The sequence below is a fragment of the Thalassophryne amazonica genome, chromosome 6 (assembly GCF_902500255.1).
Source record: "Thalassophryne amazonica chromosome 6, fThaAma1.1, whole genome shotgun sequence".
Classification (NCBI taxonomy): Eukaryota; Metazoa; Chordata; class Actinopteri; order Batrachoidiformes; family Batrachoididae; genus Thalassophryne; species Thalassophryne amazonica.
In genome coordinates this window covers 6,225,537-6,248,298 of record NC_047108.1, presented here as the reverse complement: position 1 = coordinate 6,248,298, position 22,762 = coordinate 6,225,537, and the positions used below count along the sequence as shown (strand labels likewise).

The window sequence follows — 22,762 nt, the reverse complement described above, 5'->3', positions numbered from 1 at the left end:
TAGAATAGACCAGTTGTTGAGTGGTCTTTTATTAATCTGAGGTAAAAATTAAAAGCATGTGTGGGGTATTTCTTTTACATGCTGTATGTCACAGACACCTTTAACAAGCTGTGTTGGAGCTAAATTATGTTTATGTGTCTGAGAGCACAGTCACAGAATTGTCACACTTCAGAGATGTGAAAACTCACACCCATGAAAATGAAAGATGCAGTGATGGGCACAGCTAACCAAAAAACTGGCTTTGATAACAGATAATCAGATAACTGAAAAGTTATCTTTTATAAAGGTAAACCAATAAACCACCCAAAAATTTATCGGAAGGTACAGATAACTGATAACTTCCAGCATTGTCTCCGGTACACTTGCAACTACTAACAAGCTGATTTAAAGTTTTACCGCCACAACTGCTTCTGGTAGTATCAAAGGCGACCACAGACCCAAACAATGAATCAGCACTTCCGTCTTTGTATGCCCTTCCCCCTGCTGGAAGCTCTTGTTTATTACATAGCTTCCAGCAGCAAAGCTCAACTCTCTACTCAATAACAGTGCTTCCGTGAGGCGGAGGTCTTGGAAAATAAAGCAGTGCTGACTTATGGTTTGGTTTATAAATAAAATAATACTGATTGAATAACTCCATTAATGTCAATTCTGCCATTTGTACAATTACAACAACATTTTCATTTTTTTATTTGTAAAAAAAAAGTAAAAAAAAAAAGAAAAAAAAGCCAAGCTGTAATTAGATAACCGTCTGATATAACCAGTGTCAAAATAAATAGAATAGTGCCATCTACTGGACACTCAGTACTACGGCGAATACTGCCGTGAACACTACTGGCCAGTAGATGGCAGTAGAGACCGTGAAAACTTGCCAAAACAAAATTCCAGATAATCCGTCTCTGCTACGTTTTAAGATGCGTGGAATGTAATAAAAGCAAACTGAATTTCAGACATCTTATATATATTATTCTGGAACAAAGACGACAGACAGTGTTTGACATAAGCAGGACTCTAATAGCAAACAGGAATTGATTGCAATGATTCCAATTGAAAATAATGGAACAACCTGAGCTTCTTCTGGCATTTTTACTTAAACACAATAACAATGTCTATAAACACAGAGAATATATTCACGAGGGTTTTAGGCACAATATACAAAGAGTTTAATGCTGTTGTCCATGTGGAGCCTGATCAGAGCGTCTCAAATGCATTTCTTCTGTCGTGAATGTACTGAGGGTTTCCATAATACACTTGGGCACAGGTACACATAATGCACCTTCAAAATTAGTGCATTACTTTAAAACTAAAACATATATCTGATATTTTCACTTTATACAACTTCAGACGTGACGTTAATTTAAATAACTTGTCTGAAATTAGTTTGGTTAAAATTTTAACCATAAGTTAAAGCTGTATGCTTCTGGATGACTGGGGTGATATTGCCAGTGTAGCAGTATGGGGTCAAAAGAAATGGCCCTTTTTTGTGACTAGTTCTCCTTTGTCTGTAGAGGATAGAGTGGTTTCTTCTGGAACCAGCTCTTCTCTGTTTACAGTGGATAGTACTGCACATCTACTATAAAACATTTGGCAGGTAGGTATTTAACTGATTTTAGATTTCATAGATGTTTGTAACGATTCAGCTTTGCTTACCACTTTGAGAAAAATCTATTAGCGTTCTAAAGGTTATCGGACGAAAACTTATCAGAAGATAATTAGTCCGATGATGGTTTTCAAAGTTATCTGAAAAGCTAATCCGATAATGAAAACTGAATTTTTTTTGGGGAGGGGCCCAGTTTTCTCTGGGCCCCTCCCCAATCGGACCGGGAGTGACATGTTTAGCCGCATGTTCTCCTTGAATTGCTGGCTGTCTGAGTGGTGTCCAAAAAATGAGGTGGGCTTCATAGATAATTGGCAAAGCTTCTGGGGAAAACCTGGTCTTGTTAGGAGAGACGGCATCCATCCCACTTTGGATGGAGCAGCTCTCATTTCTAGAAATCTGGCCAATTTTCTTAAATCCTCCAAACCGTGACTATCCAGGGTTGGGACCAGGAAGCAGAGTTGTAGTCTTACACACCTCTCTGCAGCTTCTCTCACCCTGCCATCCCCTCATTACCCCATCCCCGTAGAGACGGTGCCTGCTCCCAGACTACCAATAACCAGCAAAAATCTATTTAAGCATAAAAATTCAAAAAGAAAAAATAATATAGCACCTTCAACTGCACCACAGACTAAAACAGTTAAATGTGGTCTATTAAACATTAGGTCTCTCTCTTCTAAGTCCCTGTTGGTAAATGATATAATAATTGATCAACATATTGATTTATTCTGCCTAACAGAAACCTGGTTACAGCAGGATGAATATGTTAGTTTAAATGAGTCAACACCCCCGAGTCACACTAACTGTCAGAATGCTCGTAGCACGGGCCGGGGCTGGAGGATTAGCAGCAATCTTCCATTCCAGCTTATTAATTAATCAAAAACCCAGACAGAGCTTTAATTCATTTGAAAGCTTGTCTCTTAGTCTTGTCCATCCAAATTGGAAGTCCCAAAAACCAGTTTTATTTGTTATTATCTATCGTCCACCTGGTCGTTACTGTGAGTTTCTCTGTGAATTTTCAGACCTTTTGTCTGACTTAGTGCTTAGCTCAGATAAGATAATTATAGTGGGCGATTTTAACATCCACACAGATGCTGAGAATGACAGCCTCAACACTGCATTTAATCTATTATTAGACTCTATTGGCTTTGCTCAAAAAGTAAATGAGTCCACCCACCACTTTAATCATATCTTAGATCTTGTTCTGACTTATGGTATGGAAATAGAAGACTTAACAGTATTCCCTGAAAACTCCCTTCTGTCTGATCATTTCTTAATAACATTTACATTTACTCTGATGGACTACCCAGCAGTAGGGAATAAGTTTCATTACACTAGAAGTCTTTCAGAAAGCGCTGTAACTAGGTTTAAGGATATGATTCCTTCTTTATGTTCTCTAATGCCATATAACAACACAGTGCAGAGTAGCTACCTAAACTCTGTAAGGGAGATAGAGTATCTCGTCAATAGTTTTACATCCTCATTGAAGACAACTTTGGATGCTGTAGCTCCTCTGAAAAAGAGAGCTTTAAATCAGAAGTGTCTGACTCCGTGGTATAACTCACAAACTCGTAGCTTAAAGCAGATAACCCGTAAGTTGGAGAGGAAATGGCGTCTCACTGCTCTATAAAAAAGCCCTCCGTAAAGCTAGGACATCTTTCTACTCATCACTAATTGAAGAAAATAAGAACAACCCCAGGTTTCTTTTCAGCACTGTAGCCAGGCTGACAAAGAGTCAGAGCTCTATTGAGCTGAGTATTCCATTAACTTTAACTAGTAATGACTTCATGACTTTCTTTGCTAACAAAATTTTAACTATTAGAGAAAAAATTACTCATAACCATCCCAAAGACGTATCGTTATCTTTGGCTGCTTTCAGTGATGCCGGTATTTGGTTAGACTCTTTCTCTCCGATTGTTCTGTCTGAGTTATTTTCATTAATTACTTCATCCAAACCATCAACATGTTTATTAGACCCCATTCCTACCAGGCTGCTCAAGGAAGCCCTACCATTATTTAATGCTTCGATCTTAAATATGATCAATCTATCTTTGTTAGTTGGCTATGTACCACAGGCTTTTAAGGTGGCAATAATTAAACCATTACTTAAAAAGCCATCACTTGACCCAGCTATCTTAGCTAATTATAGGCCAATCTCCAACCTTCCTTTTCTCTCAAAAATTCTTGAAAGGGTAGTTGTAAAACAGCTAACTGATCATCTGCAGAGGAATGGTCTATTTGAAGAGTTTCAGTCAGGTTTTAGAATTCATCATAGTACAGAAACAGCATTAGTGAAGGTTACAAATGATCTTCTTATGGCCTCGGACAGTGGACTCATCTCTGTGCTTGTTCTGTTAGACCTCAGTGCTGCTTTTGATACTGTTGACCATAAAATTTTATTACAGAGATTAGAGCATGCCATAGGTATTAAAGGCACTGCGCTGCGGTGGTTTGAATCATATTTGTCTAATAGATTACAATTTGTTCATGTAAATGGGGAATCTTCTTCACAGACTAAAGTTAATTATGGAGTTCCACAAGGTTCTGTGCTAGGACCAATTTTATTCACTTTATATATGCTTCCCTTAGGCAGTATTATTAGACGGTATTGCTTAAATTTTCATTGTTACGCAGATGATACCCAGCTTTATCTATCCATGAAGCCAGAGGACACACACCAATTAGCTAAACTGCAGGATTGTCTTACAGACATAAAGACATGGTTGACCTCTAATTTCCTGCTTTTAAACTCAGATAAAACTGAAGTTATTGTACTTGGCCCCACAAATCTTAGAAACATGGTGTCTAACCAGATCCTTACTCTGGATGGCATTACCCTGACCTCTAGTAATACTGTGAGAAATCTTGGAGTCATTTTTGATCAGGATATGTCATTCAAAGCGCATATTAAACAAATATGTAGGACTGCTTTTTTGCATTTACGCAATATCTCTAAAATCAGAAAGGTCTTGTCTCAGAGTGATGCTGAAAAACTAATTCATGCATTTATTTCCTCTAGGCTGGACTATTGTAATTCATTATTATCAGGTTGTCCTAAAAGTTCCCTAAAAAGCCTTCAGTTAATTCAAAATGCTGCAGCTAGAGTACTGATGGGGACTAGAAGGAGAGAGCATATCTCACCCATATTGGCCTCTCTTCATTGGCTTCCTGTTAATTCTAGAATAGAATTTAAAATTCTTCTTCTTACTTATAAGGTTTTGAATAATCAGGTCCCATCTTATCTTAGGGACCTCGTAGTACCATATCACCCCAATAGAGCGCTTCGCTCTCAGACTGCAGGCTTACTTGTAGTTCCTAGGGTTTGTAAGAGTAGAATGGGAGGCAGAGCCTTCAGCTTTCAGGCTCCTCTCCTGTGGAACCAGCTCCCAATTCAGATCAGGGAGACAGACACCCTCTCTACTTTTAAGATTAGGCTTAAAACTTTCCTTTTTGCTAAAGCTTATAGTTAGGGCTGGATCAGGTGACCCTGAACCATCCCTTAGTTATGCTGCTATAGACGTAGACTGCTGGGGGGTTCCCATGATGCACTGTTTCTTTCTCTTTTTGCTCTGTATGCACCACTCTGCATTTAATCATTAGTGATCGATCTCTGCTCCCCTCCACAGCATGTCTTTTTCCTGGTTCTCTCCCTCAGCCCCAACCAGTCCCAGCAGAAGACTGCCCCTCCCTGAGCCTGGTTCTGCTGGAGGTTTCTTCCTGTTAAAAGGGAGTTTTTCCTTCCCACTGTAGCCAAGTGCTTGCTCACAGGGGGTCGTTTTGACCGTTGGGGTTTTACATAATTATTGTATGGCCTTGCCTTACAATATAAAGCGCCTTGGGGCAACTGTTTGTTGTGATTTGGCGCTATATAAAAAAAATTGATTGATTGATTGATTGATATGTATCTTATTGATTTCAGTTGGCCAAGAGTTTAATATGGACAGTGGTGGGCACAGTTCCGATAATCTGATAACTGATAATTATCGAAGATAATGTTTTCATTATCGGATTATCTTTTTAGATAACTTTAAAAACCATTATCGGACTAATTATCTTGCGATAAATTTTTGTCTGATAATTTTTAGACCGATAATGTGGTAAATAAAGGTGAACAGCTATAAATATTTATAAAACTTAAAATCAGCTGAGCACCTATCTGTTAAATGTTTCATAGCTGAACTGTAGTTCTACCCTCTGCAAAACAGAGAAGAGCTGCTTTAAGAAGAAACCACTCTATCCTCTGCAGACAAAAAACAAAAACAAAAACTCATTTCTCTTAACCCCATACTGATACGTGGGCAATATCACCCAAGTCATCCAGAGGCATACATTTTTAACTTATGGTTCAACTTTTAACCAAACTAATGTTGGACAAGTTATTTAAATTAATGTCATGTCTGAAGTTTTATAAAGTGAAAATATCAGATATATGTTTTAGTTTTAAAGTAATGCGCTAATTTTTAAGGTTTTAGTGTGGATATACGAGGGCTGTCAATAAAGTATAGGTCCTTTTTATTTTTTTCAAAAACTATATGGATTTCATTCATGTTTTTACGTCAGACATGCTTGAACCCTCGTGCGCATGCGTGAGTCTTTCCACGCCTGTCGGTGACGTCATTCGCCTGTGAGCACTCCTTGTGGGAGGAGTCGTCCAGCCCCTCATCGGAATTCCTTTGTCTGAGAAGTTGCTGAGAGACTGGCGCTTTGTTTGATCAAAATTTTTTCTAAACCTGTGAGACACATCGAAGTGGACACGGTTCAAAAAATTAAGCTGGTTTTCGGTGAAAATTTTAACGGCTGATGAGAGATTTTGAGGTGATACTGTCGCTTTAAGGACTTCCCACGGTGCGAGACGTCGCGTAGCGGTCCCACGCGCCGTCGTCAGCCTGTTTCAAGCTGAAAACCTCCACATTTCAGGCTCTATTGATCCAGGACGTCGTGAGAGAACAGAGAAGTTTCAGAAGAAGTCAGTTTCAGCATTTTATCTGGATATTCCACTGTTAAAGGAGATTTTTTTAATGAAAGACATGCGGACGGGTCCGCGCGTCGGGACGCAGCCGGCGCGGTGCGGCGGCACAGGAAAAACACCTCCGTGTTGATAACCATTTGTAAAATCCAGGCGGCTTTTGATGGCTTTCAGTGGAGTGAGTATATGAGAAATTGTTTAACAGCTGGACATGTTCCAACTTGTCCTTAAGGCTTCCAACGGAGGTGTTTTTCCTGTGGCGGAGTGTCGCGGCGGCTGCAAGCCGACGCTGCAATCCGTCCAATGAGTGTTGTGCAGGTTTTATTGCAAAAGTACATGGTTCACACATTTTACCCCATCATACAGATCAACGAATTCACTTAAAATAAATCAAAACCAAATTCTGTACCAACTGTAAACATTCAAAAATGCATGTTTTCAGGTTGAGATTGAAAGATTCCATACAAGTGGTCTTTTTCACAAGGAAAGAGCATGATACACAAAGGTTCAATAGCCTGTTGACTTCTTTTTAACATTGGGAACACAGTCCAATTTATTTCTGTGCCTTCTGTGCTTATGTCCTTCCATATAATCTTTCCTTGTTTTTCCTTTATCCCATCCATTATCTCTGTGCAGGAAACAGTAGAATATGCCTTCCTGATCATTTTCACTATAGAGACATGTCTGAAGATTATAGCCTACGGCTTCATCATGCACCAAAACTCCTACGTCAGAAACGGTTGGAACATGCTGGATTTTGCCATTGTCATCGTTGGGTAAGTCTTTAGTTTTATTTATTTATTTTTTTTTACACAGTGCGTTAGTGTACTTATACAGTACTTAGAGATCATTGACGACCAGAGTGTCCTTTTCAGTGTTTTTTCTTTGTTTAGCATCTTTGTCGCATCATTTTCATATTGCTCTCACAACTTTCTTTTTTTTTTCTGCTTCTCTCTCTATCTTATTTTTATTTTCTGTCTTTCTCATGCATACTTTGTGTCTTTCTCTCCTGTCCAGGTTATTCAGTGTAGTTCTGGAGATGATAACCAAAGACGCTGACTCCAGTGGCCAGTCTGGAGGCAAATCTGGAGGCTTTGACGTCAAGGCCCTCAGGGCCTTTCGTGTGCTGCGACCTCTTCGCCTCGTCTCTGGAGTTCCCAGTGAGTAGACGTGACATCAGCTGTAAATGGCCATAATTCACTAAATTCTTTCAGTTCTGATACAATGTAATTTGCACTGCATCTATGCACAACTGGACATTCAGGAAGACATCATGATATACTAAGGCAGTCAGTCGCTATAGCAACAGTGGCAGTTTTCCTGAAATAAGCTGAATTTTTTGGGTTTCATGTGACTCATTGTTCTCAAATAGAATTTTATCTTACAATCATCACAGTAACTCTAATGAATACTGCTCTACTTTGTGGTTTTTCATTTTCCCTGTATTTTTCTGCTGTAGAAGGTCAAAATCCTGTCATTGACTATATCAGCGAGCTAAACTCGATAACTGCCCGTTTGTTCATGTCTCTGAGGGAAAGTACATTTTTGATAGATTATGGTAATAGCACTTTTATTTGGGTGACTCTACTTTTAACGTGAAAACTAATTCATGCATTTATTTCCTCTAGGCTGGACTATTGTAATTCATTATTATCAGGTTGTCCTAAAAGTTCCCTAAAAAGCCTTCAGTTAATTCAAAATGCTGCAGCTAGAGTACTGACGGGGACTAGAAGGAGAGAGCATATCTCACCCATATTGGCCTCTCTTCATTGGCTTCCTGTTAATTCTAGAATAGAATTTAAAATTCTTCTTCTTACTTATAAGGTTTTGAATAATCAGGTCCCATCTTATCTTAGGGACCTCGTAGTACCATATCACCCCAATAGAGCGCTTCGCTCTCAGACTGCAGGCTTACTTGTAGTTCCTAGGGTTTGTAAGAGTAGAATGGGAGGCAGAGCCTTCAGCTTTCAGGCTCCTCTCCTGTGGAACCAGCTCCCAATTCGGATCAGGGAGACAGACACCCTCTCTACTTTTAAGATTAGGCTTAAAACTTTCCTTTTTGCTAAAGCTTATAGTTAGGGCTGGATCAGGTGACCCTGAACCATCCCTTAGTTGTGCTGCTATAGACGTAGACTGCTGGGGGGTTCCCATGATGCACTGTTTCTTTCTCTTTTTGCTCTGTATGCACCACTCTGCATTTAATCATTAGTGATCGATCTCTGCTCCCCTCCACAGCATGTCTTTTTCCTGGTTCTCTCCCTCAGCCCCAACCAGTCCCAGCAGAAGACTGCCCCTCCCTGAGCCTGGTTCTGCTGGAGGTTTCTTCCTGTTAAAAGGGAGTTTTTCCTTCCCACTGTAGCCAAATGCTTGCTCACAGGGGGTCGTTTTGACCGTTGGGGTTTTACATAATTATTGTATGGCCTTGCCTTACAATATAAAGCGCCTTGGGGCAACTGTTTGTTGTGATTTGGAGCTATATAAAAAAAAAATTGAATTGATTAATTGAAGTGTCACAATTGTTATAATTTCTACAATATGGTAAGGTTTTTTTTGAAGAAGAAGAAAATTTAGACGTGGTAAAAAGTTTGAACTGGTCAAATTAAGCATTTTATTCAAATATGTGAACAATCTAATCTTTCTTTTTTGTGTAGATAATGCTGGCTAGTTATCACCATGAAGATACAGCTTCCTTCAGATTATCATTTTAAGCATAAATTTCTCTTTGTATAATGTTGCCCTGTGTATTTATTTATTTATTTGAGTCACCGTGATAATGCACCAATGGGAGGAAAAAATCTGTGTTAAGATGAAGTTGAAGTGAACTGTGTGTTTGGTTCTTGTTGAACATTTGTTAGATTTTGTATTTTGTTGTAATTCAAGTGGGACATTTCTGATTATTTGTGAACCCACAGAGGTCAGGGTGCTGTTTTTTGTGCCTGTGATGTCATGTTACCTTTATCATTATTGAGAGTTTGACTTGACCCACAGACTAATGTGCCTCTGTGACAGTTTTAGTGCCTCTTAAATGTCCTTTTCTAAACAGATTCAGGGATGGATGAAAACTTTACTCTTTCATGAGGAGCAAACATCACTTTGTGAAATTTTAAATTCTAGAGCTTTTGGCTAAATTCTATTGCACCTGCTTTAATGGTAAATGGCCACCAGGTGGAGGTATTGTACCATTTTAAGAACCTTGAGTACAGGCTGCTGTGGCACATCGTCAGTGACGACCAACATGTTGCTTGTATTAGTAAATAATTATGGGAGCACATTTTGTGTTGTAGTGTGTGCAAACACACAGGGATGATCACATGACTTCATCCAATCGTTATGTGTTGATTGGCAGTGGTAATTAAAAAAAGGTTTTGTGTTGTGTGGGCCGCTGAAGAGGAGGTACTGCTGGCCCACCACCACCAGAGGGCGCCCTGCCTGGAGTGCGGGCTCCAGGCACCAGAGGGCGCTGCCGCCTTACGGGAGCAGCCAGGGTGACAGCTGTCACCCATCACTGGACACAGCCGTTCCACTCAGCACGGAGGTATATCAGCAGGACGGCGTCTCCACCTCAGTGCCGAGATATCGCCTTAAGATTGAGGTAACCTTCTCTGCAAGCATATTCTGTATAACCTGATAAAACTTGTTAAACCTTTTCAGGACAGCTGACTACTGAAAGCTAATTACTTGGATAAGTACTCACCTTCCTGCTTAATTGTGACAAGAGGTGGAGGCGGCTTCTCCCCTCTTCGTTTACTGGGTGCTGTCGCATCCACACCTGTGTGTTTGTTGCTCTTCCCCGCCAGCAGTACCGGATCCGACGAGCGGAGGCAGTGGCCACCTGGGAATTCGGGACTTGGCGGTTCCAGTACTTCTGGGGTTCGGTGGCAGAGGAGATCTGGGTGGTTCCGGTTCGACTAGGACGGACGTCTCCTACCTTCGAGCCTGCCCACACGACACCAGCAGATTTCGGCTTAAACCCCAAACTATTGATTGTTGTATTGGTTGTGCTCATTTCACAACAGTAAAACTTGTTATTCACCTTTCTCCATTGTCCGTTCATTGCGCCCCCTGTTGTGGGTCCGTGTACCTACACTTTCACAACAGTTTTGTTTCAGTCTGAGTGGCTGCTCTGATGTATGTTTTTGTACTTCTAGTCGTTTTTCTGTGTTCAGTATGATTTTGTCTTCTGTGCATGTTTTTAGGTTTACAGGTGGTTTTAAACTCGATCATTAAAGCCATGGTTCCTCTGCTGCACATCGCCCTGCTGGTCCTGTTCGTCATTATCATCTACGCCATCATCGGCCTGGAGCTCTTCATTGGCAAAATGCATGCCACATGCTACGTGCTTAAAACAGGTAGAGTAGCTTTCATGCTATCTTTGGAAAGAAGGTTTTAGTTACACTTTTTTAGACTGGTTTCTTAATTACCAAGTAAGTAAGTACCATATATTTCACTAGTGTGTGAGGCCCAAAGGCAGGAATGAAATTGAAGGATTCTTGTTGAAATATAGGTTACATCTAATAAAAGGGTTTAAGTTACTGTGAATGACTGAGCATTAATATCCTCTGTGTGAATGATGGAAGATACCAAAAATGTATTTGATTAGTATCTGTGAACATGTTTGACTCTCTTGAAAATTACATTATATCAATCAATCAATTTTTTTATATAGCGCCAAATCACAACAAACAGTTGCCTCAAGGCGCTTTATATTGTAAGGCAAGGCCATACAATAATTATGTAAAACCCCAACGGTCAAAAATGACCCCCTGTGAGCAAGCACTTGGCTACAGTGGGAAGGAAAAACTCCCTTTTAACAGGAAGAAACCTCCAGCAGAACCAGGCCCAGGGAGGGGCAGTCCTCTGCTGGGACTGGTTGGGGCTGAGGGAGAGAACCAGGAAAAAGACATGCTGTGGAGGGGAGCAGAGATCGATCACTAATGATTAAATGCAGAGTGGTGCATACAGAGCAAAAAGAGAAAGAAACAGTGCATCATGGGAACCCCCCAGCAGTCTACGTCTATAGCAGCATAACTAAGGGATGGTTCAGGGTCACCTGATCCAGCCCTAACTATAAGCTTTAGCAAAAAGGAAAGTTTTAAGCCTAATCTTAAAAGTAGAGAGGGTGTCTGTCTCCCTGATCTGAATTGGGAGCTGGTTCCACAGGAGAGGAGCCTGAAAGCTGAAGGCTCTGCCTCCCATTCTACTCTTACAAACCCTAGGAACTACAAGTAAGCCTGCAGTCTGAGAGCGAAGCGCTCTATTGGGGTGATATGGTACTACGAGGTCGCTAAGATAAGATGGGACCTGATTATTCAAAACCTTATAAGTAAGAAGAAGAATTTTAAATTCTATTCTAGAATTAACAGGAAGCCAATGAAGAGAGGCCAATATGGGTGAGATATGCTCTCTCCTTCTAGTCCCCGTCAGTACTCTAGCTGCAGCATTTTGAATTAACTGAAGGCTTTTTAGGGAACTTTTAGGACAACCTGATAATAATGAATTACAATAGTCCAGCCTAGAGGAAATAAATGCATGAATTAATTTTTCAGCATTACTCTGAGACAAGACCTTTCTGATTTTAGAGATATTGCGTAAATGCAAAAAAGCAGTCCTACATATTTGTTTAATATGCGCTTTGAATGACATATCCTGATCAAAAATGACTCCAAGATTTCTTACAGTATTACTAGAGGTCAGGGTAATGCCATCCACAGTAAGGATCTGGTTAGACACCATGTTTCTAAGATTTGTGGGGCCAAGTACAATAACTTCAGTTTTATCTGAGTTTAAAAGCAGGAAATTACAGGTCATCCATGTCTTTATGTCTGTAAGACAATCCTGCAGTTTAGCTAATTGGTGTGTGTCCTCTGGCTTCATGGATAGATAAAGCTGGGTATCATCTGCGTAACAATGAAAATTTAAGCAATACCGTCTAATAATACTGCCTAAGGGAAGCATGTATAAAGTGAATAAAATTGGTCCTAGCACAGAACCTTGTGGAACTCCATAATTAACTTTAGTCTGTGAAGAAGATTCCCCATTTACATGAACAAATTGTAATCTATTAGACAAATATGATTCAAACCACCGCAGCGCAGTGCCTTTAATACCTATTGCATGCTCTAATCTCTGTAATAAAATTTTATGGTCAACAGTATCAAAAGCAGCACTGAGGTCTAACAGAACAAGCACAGAGATGAGTCTACTGTCTGAGGCCATAAGAAGATCATTTGTAACCTTCACTAATGCTGTTTCTGTACTATGATGAATTCTAAAACCTGACTGAAACTCTTCAAATAGACCATTCCTCTGCAGATGATCAGTTAGCTGTTTTACAACTACCCTTTCAAGAATTTTTGAGAGAAAAGGAAGGTTGGAGATTGGCCTATAATTAGCTAAGATAGCTGGGTCAAGTGACGGCTTTTTAAGTAATGGTTTAATTACTGCCACCTTAAAAGCCTGTGGTACATAGCCAACTAACAAAGATAGATTTATCATATTTAAGATCGAAGCATTAAATAATGGTAGGGCTAGAAATGAACATGTAACTGTTTTGCCAAGCTATTACAACATAAACATTGCAAATATTTACCTTTTAGATGGTTCTTAATGCATTCTCCACCTCATGAAGTGCACGGGGGGGCTGCAGATGAAATGGTCCTCTGTGATTCCAGAAGTGATTAGAGGCATTTTCAACAGCCAAACTCTGAGAGAAAATGATTAATCCACTACTAAATAATTATATTATATACACAGTGTCCAGCGCACAAAGTACGACATCCAGCTGGCAACACCGCGGGTAGCATTGTCATGATGAAGTGCACAAGAGTGCGGAGCCAAAATGCACACAAGTGTCAAGACACCTTAACAGGGCTCTGGGAAGGCAAGAAGTCTTCACCGGCAGTTCAGGTGGAGGAGGTGATCATTTGTAACCCAATGGCTGTGAAGGCAGATGAAAGCTGAAGCTAGTTTTTAGACCCCAATCATTTTGATTGTCCCAGCCATTGGACTAGGCTAAGGAATGTGTGTTTATCAGTATGCAACATTCCCACCTTAAAAATATCCATGAACAGGCTTGTGTAGATTGACAGTTGGATGTAGATATCCCGTCCGGGAATTGATTGAGAGACAATCTTCCTCGCCATAGAGAGATTGCCACGTGGACTGCTGCTATACTGGCAACATTTAAATGGGATTCTGGGAACCGTTAATAGTATGTAACCATCAATCAATCAATCAATCAATCAATCAAGTTTTATTTCCAAAGTGCTTTACAACAACCAAAGTTGATCAAAGTGCTGCACACAGTTAAAAACAACCATAAGATAAAACATATACATCTAAAATGTATTACAGTTGTCAATTTCCAGAGAGTTACAGCTCTATTTGTCAAAGACCACTTCAAACAAATACATTTTCAGCCTGGCTTTGAACAGGGGCAGGGATGAGATGGAGCGTAACTCCAGAGGAAGAGAGTTCCAGAGTTTACGACCTGCCACAGCAAAGGCACGATTACCCCACTGTCTATACCTTGACCTTGGAACCACCAGCAGGTGTTGGTCTGAGGAGCGCAAGGCTCTGCTGGGCTGGTGGGGGGTCAAAATGTCACTGAGGTAAGGCGGTGTGAGGCCATGGATTGTACTAAAGATGAACATCAAGAGTTTAAATTGTATTCAGAACTGAACCGGGAGCCAATGGAGGGAGTAAAGAGCTGGTGTGATGTGGTCGTGTTTGCGAGTGCTGGTGAGGAGGCGAGCAGACGCATTCTGCACCAGTTGCAGTCGGTAAAGAAAGGCTTGACTAAGTCCAGTGTACAGAGCATTACAATAGTCCAAACGTGAGCTGATAAGAGCATGGATGGTTTTCTCAAAATCTCAAAATTTAGTAAAGGTTTGACCTTAGCTAACTGTCTGAGTTGGAAAAAGCTTGCTCTAACCACAGAGTCAATTTGTTTACTGAATTTTAAATCTGAGCCAAAAATCACACCCAGATTCCTGACAGTGTGGTTGAGCTGAGAGCCAAAATAAGTGATGTTTTTAACTGAATTTACATGGCTGGAAGATCCAAAGAGGATAAATTCAGTTTTTGACTCGTTCAGACAGAGAAAGTTTTGTGATAGCCAGCACTTTATGTCATTGAGACAGGAATTAATGGACTGTGTGTCTGAAGAAGAAGTCACAGGCAGATAGATTTGTAAGTCATCCACGTACATATGAAAGGACACATCATGATGGGCAATAATAGAACCTAATGCCATAATGTACAATGAGAAAAGGGCAGGGCCAAGAATTGAACCCTGTGGCATACCGGAGGTCAGAGGAGTTGGTGAACAGGAGAGGTCATTAATCATAACAGTAAAGGACCTATTTGAAAGATATGTCCTTTCCATGAAGTCAGTGGAGTGATGTCCACACCAGAGACACACTGATGAGCAAATAACACACCCACATGTTTGCAATTATATGGGTGGACATAAAGCATGCACAAAGTGATGCCTGAAATACCACTAACAATGGCTGCATTAGCGTTATTAGAGGACCTTGCAAATGGTGCAATCTGACACAAGTGTGTATTCAGGGAATGCGAGGATTTACTTGCAAATAACGGTAATTGACTCATAAAACGATTTCGATTGCCAAGACCACTGTTACTGGACTTGCGTACAGAACTGCGGTCGGCCCAGAGCGCAATACGGGGAGGAGCCAGGGGTTCTCTGTGTTCGCACAGGTGCTGACCACGCTGGGCTTCCTGGCATCAGGGGCGTTCCAACGTGAGCTGGCTGATCGGTCAGCTAGTCAACCATGAGCTGAGCCATGCCAGCTGTGTGAAATGCAATAATCATATCTTGACAGCAACAATTATTGTACCATTGATTACTTTTCACTGTTCACTAGTACAGCATTTCTTCTGTACAGAATTATACCAGGATTAATACTCAGAAGCATTTTTAATTTCATGATTTCTAAACCCCATATCATTTGGAAATTAATCAGTTGGAAGTTGATGACATGTTATTGTAATAACATCAACATTGCTCTACAAGGCAGCAACAACACAGGAGCCCATAGATGTGTAATGGGAATCAATTATAAGGATAGATAAGTTTAATTTCCAGCTAAGTTGCATTTTTGTCAATAAACTTTCATTATGAACTTTTTAACTGATCTCTTTAAGTTTATTTATCCTTTGCTATATAATTATGTGTATATCATTGCATGATGACCATATTTATTTTTCCATGACATAAATTAGAAATCAGATGTCGTCACAGGTAAGAAACCATTTTACAAAGCTTCCTAGTTCATGACACGACACTAACCTGAAAGACCAACTTTAAATAGATCTTTCAGGAAAAACTGGCAGGATTTCACAGTTGATGGTCACCAGTTGTTTCACGTATCCATTTATTACTTACATTGAATTATTTATTTATTGTTTTCTTTTTCTGTCTGTAAATATGCACATATGTAAATATGTATAATCGTGAGATGTTAGTAGGTATGTTGCAAATTTGAAAGAGTATTTTGAAATCAACTGATGATAAGAAAAAATTGAAATTGGTCATAAAATATTTTATGACAAACACCTGGAATAATATGGCTTATTGTGTGGTGGATTAAATAGAAATCAATGGGTGAAACGTGCTCACAGTTAATGTTGTAGAACTGCCTGTTAAACTGCCTTGTTCCAGCCCCCACGTAACCCACTGAAAATAAAGTCAGTCTCATCCGACTGTTAAAACGCCCCAAACTCGGAAAATAGTGGGCACTCTTGTTGAACATTTATCTTTTCTTCAAGGGTCCTCGCGCATTCGTACAAGATGAAGCGTGTGAACGGAAAGAAACGAGTACCGAATGATCTGTGACAGCGATAAAAATAAAATAAAATGGTCCCTTTATTCGAGTATATCCTTTTTGTTTCTGCCAGAGGGGAAACTGGCGGTTTGAGCGTTGAAAGGAGTTTTTAGGAACAAGAGGCGTGGTCATTACCAGATACCCATAATGCATTTAGCGCGTGTGGCTGTTATCTGAAACACCATCCCAAATGGCGTTATATACAACGTTTTAGCGCAACATTTCTGACTTCCAGCTGTCAGTTATTAATATTATTGTTTTAAGAATTTGTCAATTGTCGATTGATAATTTCTTAAAACCATATGTGAAAATGCTGAGGTTGTGAATTGAGGCGCAGTTCTGGAAAAAACACAGGTTACATAGCCAACTAACAAAGATAGATTGATCATATTTAAGATCGAAGCATTAAATAATGGTAGGGCTTCCTTGAGCAGCCTGGTAGGAATGGGGTCTAATAAACATGTTGATGGTTTGGATGAAGTAACTAATGAAAATAACTCAGACAGAACAATCGAAGAGAAAGAGTCTAACCAAATACCGGCATCACTGAAAGCAGCCAAAGATAACGATACGTCTTTGGGATGGTTATGAGTAATTTTTTCTCTAATAGTTAAAATTTTGTTAGCAAAGAAAGTCATGAAGTCATTACTAGTTAAAGTTAAAGGAATACTCAGCTCAATAGAGCTCTGACTCTTTGTCAGCCTGGCTGCAGTGCTGAAAAGAAACCTGGGGTTGTTCTTATTTTCTTCAATTAGTGATGAGTAGAAAGATGTCCTAGCTTTACGGAGGGCTTTTTTATAGAGCAACAGACTCTTTTTCCAGGCTAAGTGAAGATCTTCTAAGTTAGTGAGACGCCATTTCCTCTCCAACTTACGGGTTATCTGCTTTAAGCTACGAGTTTGTGAGTTATACCACGGAGTCAGGCACTTCTGATTTAAAGCTCTCTTTTTTAGAGGAGCTACAGCATCCAAAGTTGTCTTCAATGAGGATGTAAAACTATTGACGAGATACTCTATCTCACTTACAGAGTTTAGGTAGCTACTCTGCACTGTGTTGGTATATGGCATTAGAGAACATAAAGAAGGAATCATATCCTTAAACCTAGATACAGCGCTTTCTGAAAGACTTCTAGTGTAATGAAACTTATTCCCCACTGCTGGGTAGTCCATCAGAGTAAATGTAAATGTTATTAAGAAATGATCAGACAGAAGGGAGTTTTCAGGGAATACTGTTAAGTCTTCTATTTCCATACCATAAGTCAGAACAAGATCTAAGATATGATTAAAGTGGTGGGTGGACTCATTTACTTTTTGAGCAAAGCCAATTGAGTCTAATAATAGATTAAATGCAGTGTTGAGGCTGTCATTCTCAGCATCTGTGTGGATGTTAAAATCGCCCACTATAATTATCTTATCTGAGCTAAGCACTAAGTCAGACAAAAGGTCTGAAAATTCACAGAGAAACTCACAGTAACGACCAGGTGGACGATAGATAATAACAAATAAAACTGGTTTTTGGGACTTCCAATTTGGATGGACAAGACTAAGAGACAAGCTTTCAAATGAATTAAAGCTCTGTCTGGGTTTTTGATTAATTAATAAGCTGGAATGGAAGATTGCTGCTAATCCTCCGCCCCGGCCCGTGCTACGAGCATTCTGACAGTTAGTGTGACTCGGGGGTGTTGACTCATTTAAACTAACATATTCATCCTGCTGTAACCAGGTTTCTGTTAGGCAGAATAAATCAATATGTTGATCAATTATTATATCATTTACCAACAGGGACTTAGAAGAGAGAGACCTAATGTTGAATAGACCACATTTAACTGTTTTAGTCTGTGGTGCAGTTGAAGGTGCTATATTATTTTTTCTTTTTGAATTTTTATGCTTAAATAGATTTTTGCTGGTTATTGGTGGTCTGGGAGCAGGCACCGTCTCTACGGGGATGGGGTAATGAGGGGATGGCAGGGGGAGAGAAGCTGCAGAGAGGTGTGTAAGACTACAACTCTGCTTCCTGGTCCCAACCCTGGATAGTCACGGTTTGGAGGATTTAAGAAAATTGGCCAGATTTCTAGAAATGAGAGCTGCTCCATCCAAAGTGGGATGGATGCCGTCTCTCCTAACAAGACCAGGTTTTCCCCAGAAGCTTTGCCAATTATCTATGAAGCCCACCTCATTTTTTGGACACCACTCAGACAGCCAGCAATTCAAGGAGAACATGCGGCTAAACATGTCACTCCCGGTCTGATTGGGGAGGGGCCCAGAGAAAACTACAGAGTCCGACATTGTTTTTGCAAAGTTACACACCGATTTAATGTTAATTTTAGTGACCTCCGATTGGCGTAACCGGGTGTCATTACTGCCGACGTGAATTACAGTCTTACCAAATTTACGCTTAGCCTTAGCCAGCAGTTTCAAAACTGCTAGCTAAGGCCAAATATTCATATTTTAAAGCCAAATATGAATTTGGCTTTAAAAATAAAAAGACCACAAAGCCAAACTTGAACACTTTACAAGTCCACAAACATGCATGCATAACCCCCTGTAATTCTTGTGTACTGAAACTCTTGTACTGAATGAATTTTTATCTTTAGTCGGGACCATAAGTATTTGGATAGTGATACAGTTTTTGTAATGTTGCTTCTGTGCACCATTATAATGATCATAGAGGCCATACGTAATCAGACAAACTAAATATAAGGATTTTTTTGAAAAAAATAATCATTTTCACAACCAGTTTTCTCTTTGAGACGTCAGGGGATGGATGCATGGACATTTCCAAGTACATCAATCATTAAAGGACGTGTCACACCTTTTTTAACGTACCAGTTAGCAACACATTACCAAAGTATTCATGAGCGTAAGTCTCTCTGCGCACATGCGCTCATACTTAGTGGTCTCTGATGTTTTTTATTGCTCTCCCTGAGCGAGTTAACTGGTGCATTTCTGGAAAACGTCTCACTCGGCAGTTCTCTGCATTTCACAGTGTATGACGTATATACAGTGAGGAAAATAAGAATTTGAACACCCTGCGGTTTTGCAAGTTCTCCCACTTAGAAATCATGGAGGGGTCTGAAATTTTCATCTTAGGTGCATGTCCACTGTGAGAGACAGTGGAAATCCCAATGTATGATTTTTTTAATAATTTATTTGTATGTTACTGCTGCAAATAAGTATTTGAACACCTGTGAAAATCAATGTTAATATTTGGTACAGTAGCCTTTGTTTGCAATTACAGAGGTCAAATGTTTCCTGTAGTTTTTCACCAGGTTTGCACACACTGCAGCAGGGATTTTGGTCCACTCCTCCATACAGATCTTCTCCAAATCATTCAGGTTTGGAGTTTCAGCTCCCTCTAAAGATTTTCTATTGAGTTCAGGTCTGGAGACTGGCCAGGCCACTCCAGGACCTTGAAATGCTTCTTACGGAGCCCCTCCTTAGTTGCCCTGGCTGTGTGTTTGGGGTCATTGTCATGCTGGAAGACCCAGCCATGATCCATCTTCAATGCTCTTACTGAGGGAAGGAGGCTGTTTGTCAAAATCTCACAATACATGACCCCATCCATCCTCCCTTCAATACGGTGAAGTCGTCCTGTCCCCTTTGCAGAAGAGCACCCCCAGAGTATGATGTTTCCACTCCCATGTTTCACGGTTGGGATGGTTTTCTTGGGGTTGTTCTCATCCTCTAAACATGGTAAGTGGAGTTGATTCCAAAAACCTCTATTCTGGTCTCATCTGACCACATGACCTTCTCCCGTGCCTTCTCTGGATCATCCAGATGGTCACTGGTGAACTTCAAATGGTCCTGGACAAGTGCTGGCTTGAGCAGGGGGATCTTGCTGCCCTGCAGTATTTTTAACCATGACATCATCATGTGTTACTAATGTAATCTTTGTGACTGTGGTCCCAGCTCTCTTCAGGTCATTGACCAGGTCCTCCTGTGTAGTTCTGAGCTTTCTCAGAATCATCCTTACCCCACAAAGTGAGATCTTCCATGGAATCCCAGACCGAGGGAGACTGACAGTCATCTTGTGTTTCTTCAACTTTCTAATAAATAATCATAACAGTTGATGTCTTCTACCAAGCTGCTTGCCTGTTGTCCTGTAGTCCATCCCAGCCTTGTGCAGGTCTACAGTTTTGTCCCTGGTGTTCTTAGACAGCTCTTTGGTCTTGGCTATGGTGGACAGGTTGGAGTGTGATTGATTGAGTGTGTGAACAGGTGTCTTTTACACAGGTAACAAGTTCAAACAGGTGCAATTAATACAGGTAAAGAGTGCAGAATAAGAGAGCTTCTTAAAGAAAAATTAACAGGTCTGTGTGAGCCAGAATTCTTGCTGGTTGGTAGGGGATGAAATACTTATTTGCAGCAGTAACATACAAATAAATTATTAAAAAATCATGCACTGTGATTTCCGGGTTTTTTTTTAGATTTTGTCTCTCACAGTGGACATGCACCTAAGATGAAAATTTCAGACCCCTCCATGATTTCTAAGTGAGAGAACTTGCAAAACTGCAGGGTGTTCAAATACTTATTTTCCTCACTGTACGAGGGTAGGCTGAAAATTTCTAAGGCTGACTATGATGCAGTTGTCGAATTGAACAAATTCAGGGTTCTTTTTCTACATAGTCTCCCTGTAACTCCACACACTTCTTCCAGCGGTGCTTGAGTGCTTCAATTCCCTTGGCATAGAAGCTTTCATCTTGAGAGTCAAAATAGTCCTCAACGGCAGCCATCACCTCATCATTGCTCCAATAGTGCTTCCCATCCAAGTTTTTTTCAGGTTTGGGAACAGATGAAAGTCCGAGGGTGCCAAGTCAGGGGAGTATGGTGGGTGATCTACCAGTTCGAATCCACACTCTTGGATAGTGGCCATGGCCACTGTTGACTTGTGAGTTGGGGCATTGTCTTGATGGAACAGCACCCCTTTCGTCAGCTTTCCTGGTCGTTTCTTTTTGATAGCCTCGCGTAACTGTCTCAGTAGGTTAGAATAGTACTGTCCATTTATGGTTTGTCCCTTTTCAAGATAGTCCACGAACACAATGCCCTTGGCATCCCAGAAAACTGAAACCATGACCTTCCCCGCAGATGAAACGACCTTGGCCTTCTTTGGAGGTGGTGACCTTGGGTGCTTCTACTGCATTTATTGTTTTTTTGTCTCTGGTTCAAAGTGGTGAACCCAACACTCATCCTGGGTAAGAAAACGTTCCATGTAATTGGCTGGATCCTCTTCAAATTGCGCCAAGTTTGCCTTCGACATGACTAGCCTGGTGCGTTTCTGATCAGGCGTCAGAAGACGTGGCACCCACCGAGCTGACACTTTTGACATTCCAAGTTCTTCATGCAGAATGTGTTCAGTTCTCTCACGGGATATTCCCACAGCATCTGCTAGCTGATTAATTGTCGATCGTCTGTCGTCCATCATCATTTCATGAACAAGGTCAATGTTTTTCTGGGTTGTGGATGTTGCAGGCCACACAGACCTTGGATCATCTTCAAGGCTCTCTCTGCAACTCTTAAATTCAGCTGCCCACTTCTGCACTGTAGATATGGATGGAGATTCATCCCCTAATGTAGCAACCATATCCGCATGAATGTCCTTGGGCTTTAACCCCTTCTTATGCAGGTACTTAATCACACTGTGATGCCAGATTTTGTCCATTTTTGCCGTTTCCCTCTACCACGAACTTTCAAACTTGGCTATGTACCACAAACTACCTCACAACCTGGAAGAAAATAACACAGTTAGTCATCAGAAGAGTTGAACTTAATGCATGCCAAGTTTTATTGAAATGGCATTTCTCCTTCTTGGTGAGCCTTAGAACTTTTCAGCCTACCCTCGTATTAGCAAAACAGAAATGTCTGATGGCTAACAGACAGAGGGAAACGAATTATGTCCATTATGTCTGATGACGAAGCTTTGGGGCTTTTATTTGAAAGCGATGGCTCTGTTTTACAGAGAAAACGACACGCTTCACCCCAAAAATCCTAACTTTTTCAGAGTCTGTCGGATCTTGGAACCTAGAGGCCCTGTCACACCATGATGATTTAGCCAGTGTATGCCAATCATATTAAAGAACGCTGGCATAAGTCCAATAAGCTAAGGGTACTTTTTTTTATAAGTTTAGAGCACGTTGAAACATGTTGAAATGTATGTCCTAATAAGCTGAGCTCCTCAAAAAATTTGGGCATGCTGAAAATTTTCAGTGCATGCCAGCGTGACTCATTCATTCATGCGGGACATAAGTTGTAGGTAAGTTATGTGATTGTTGGCACACGTTTCTTGTAATTTACTCATAAGTCTAAATGTGTCCATTAATGCTGTCACTGATTGGCTGAAACCTGCGGCCCTCAT

At 40.5% G+C, this 22,762-nt stretch overlaps 1 protein-coding gene across 19 annotated transcripts in view; it reads left to right on the top strand.

Annotated features, from left to right (window-relative positions):
* Window positions 1-22,762, top strand: part of cacna1db (calcium channel, voltage-dependent, L type, alpha 1D subunit, b) — a 497,403-nt gene that overhangs the window by 164,752 nt on the left and 309,889 nt on the right. For all 19 annotated transcript variants that reach the window (XM_034171706.1, XM_034171704.1, XM_034171703.1 and 16 more), the window contains exons 5-7: window positions 7,197-7,336; window positions 7,578-7,720; window positions 10,757-10,909. In XM_034171706.1, the coding sequence (XP_034027597.1) occupies window positions 7,197-7,336; window positions 7,578-7,720; window positions 10,757-10,909 (436 nt within the window). The remainder of the gene's footprint in view (window positions 1-7,196; window positions 7,337-7,577; window positions 7,721-10,756; window positions 10,910-22,762) is intronic.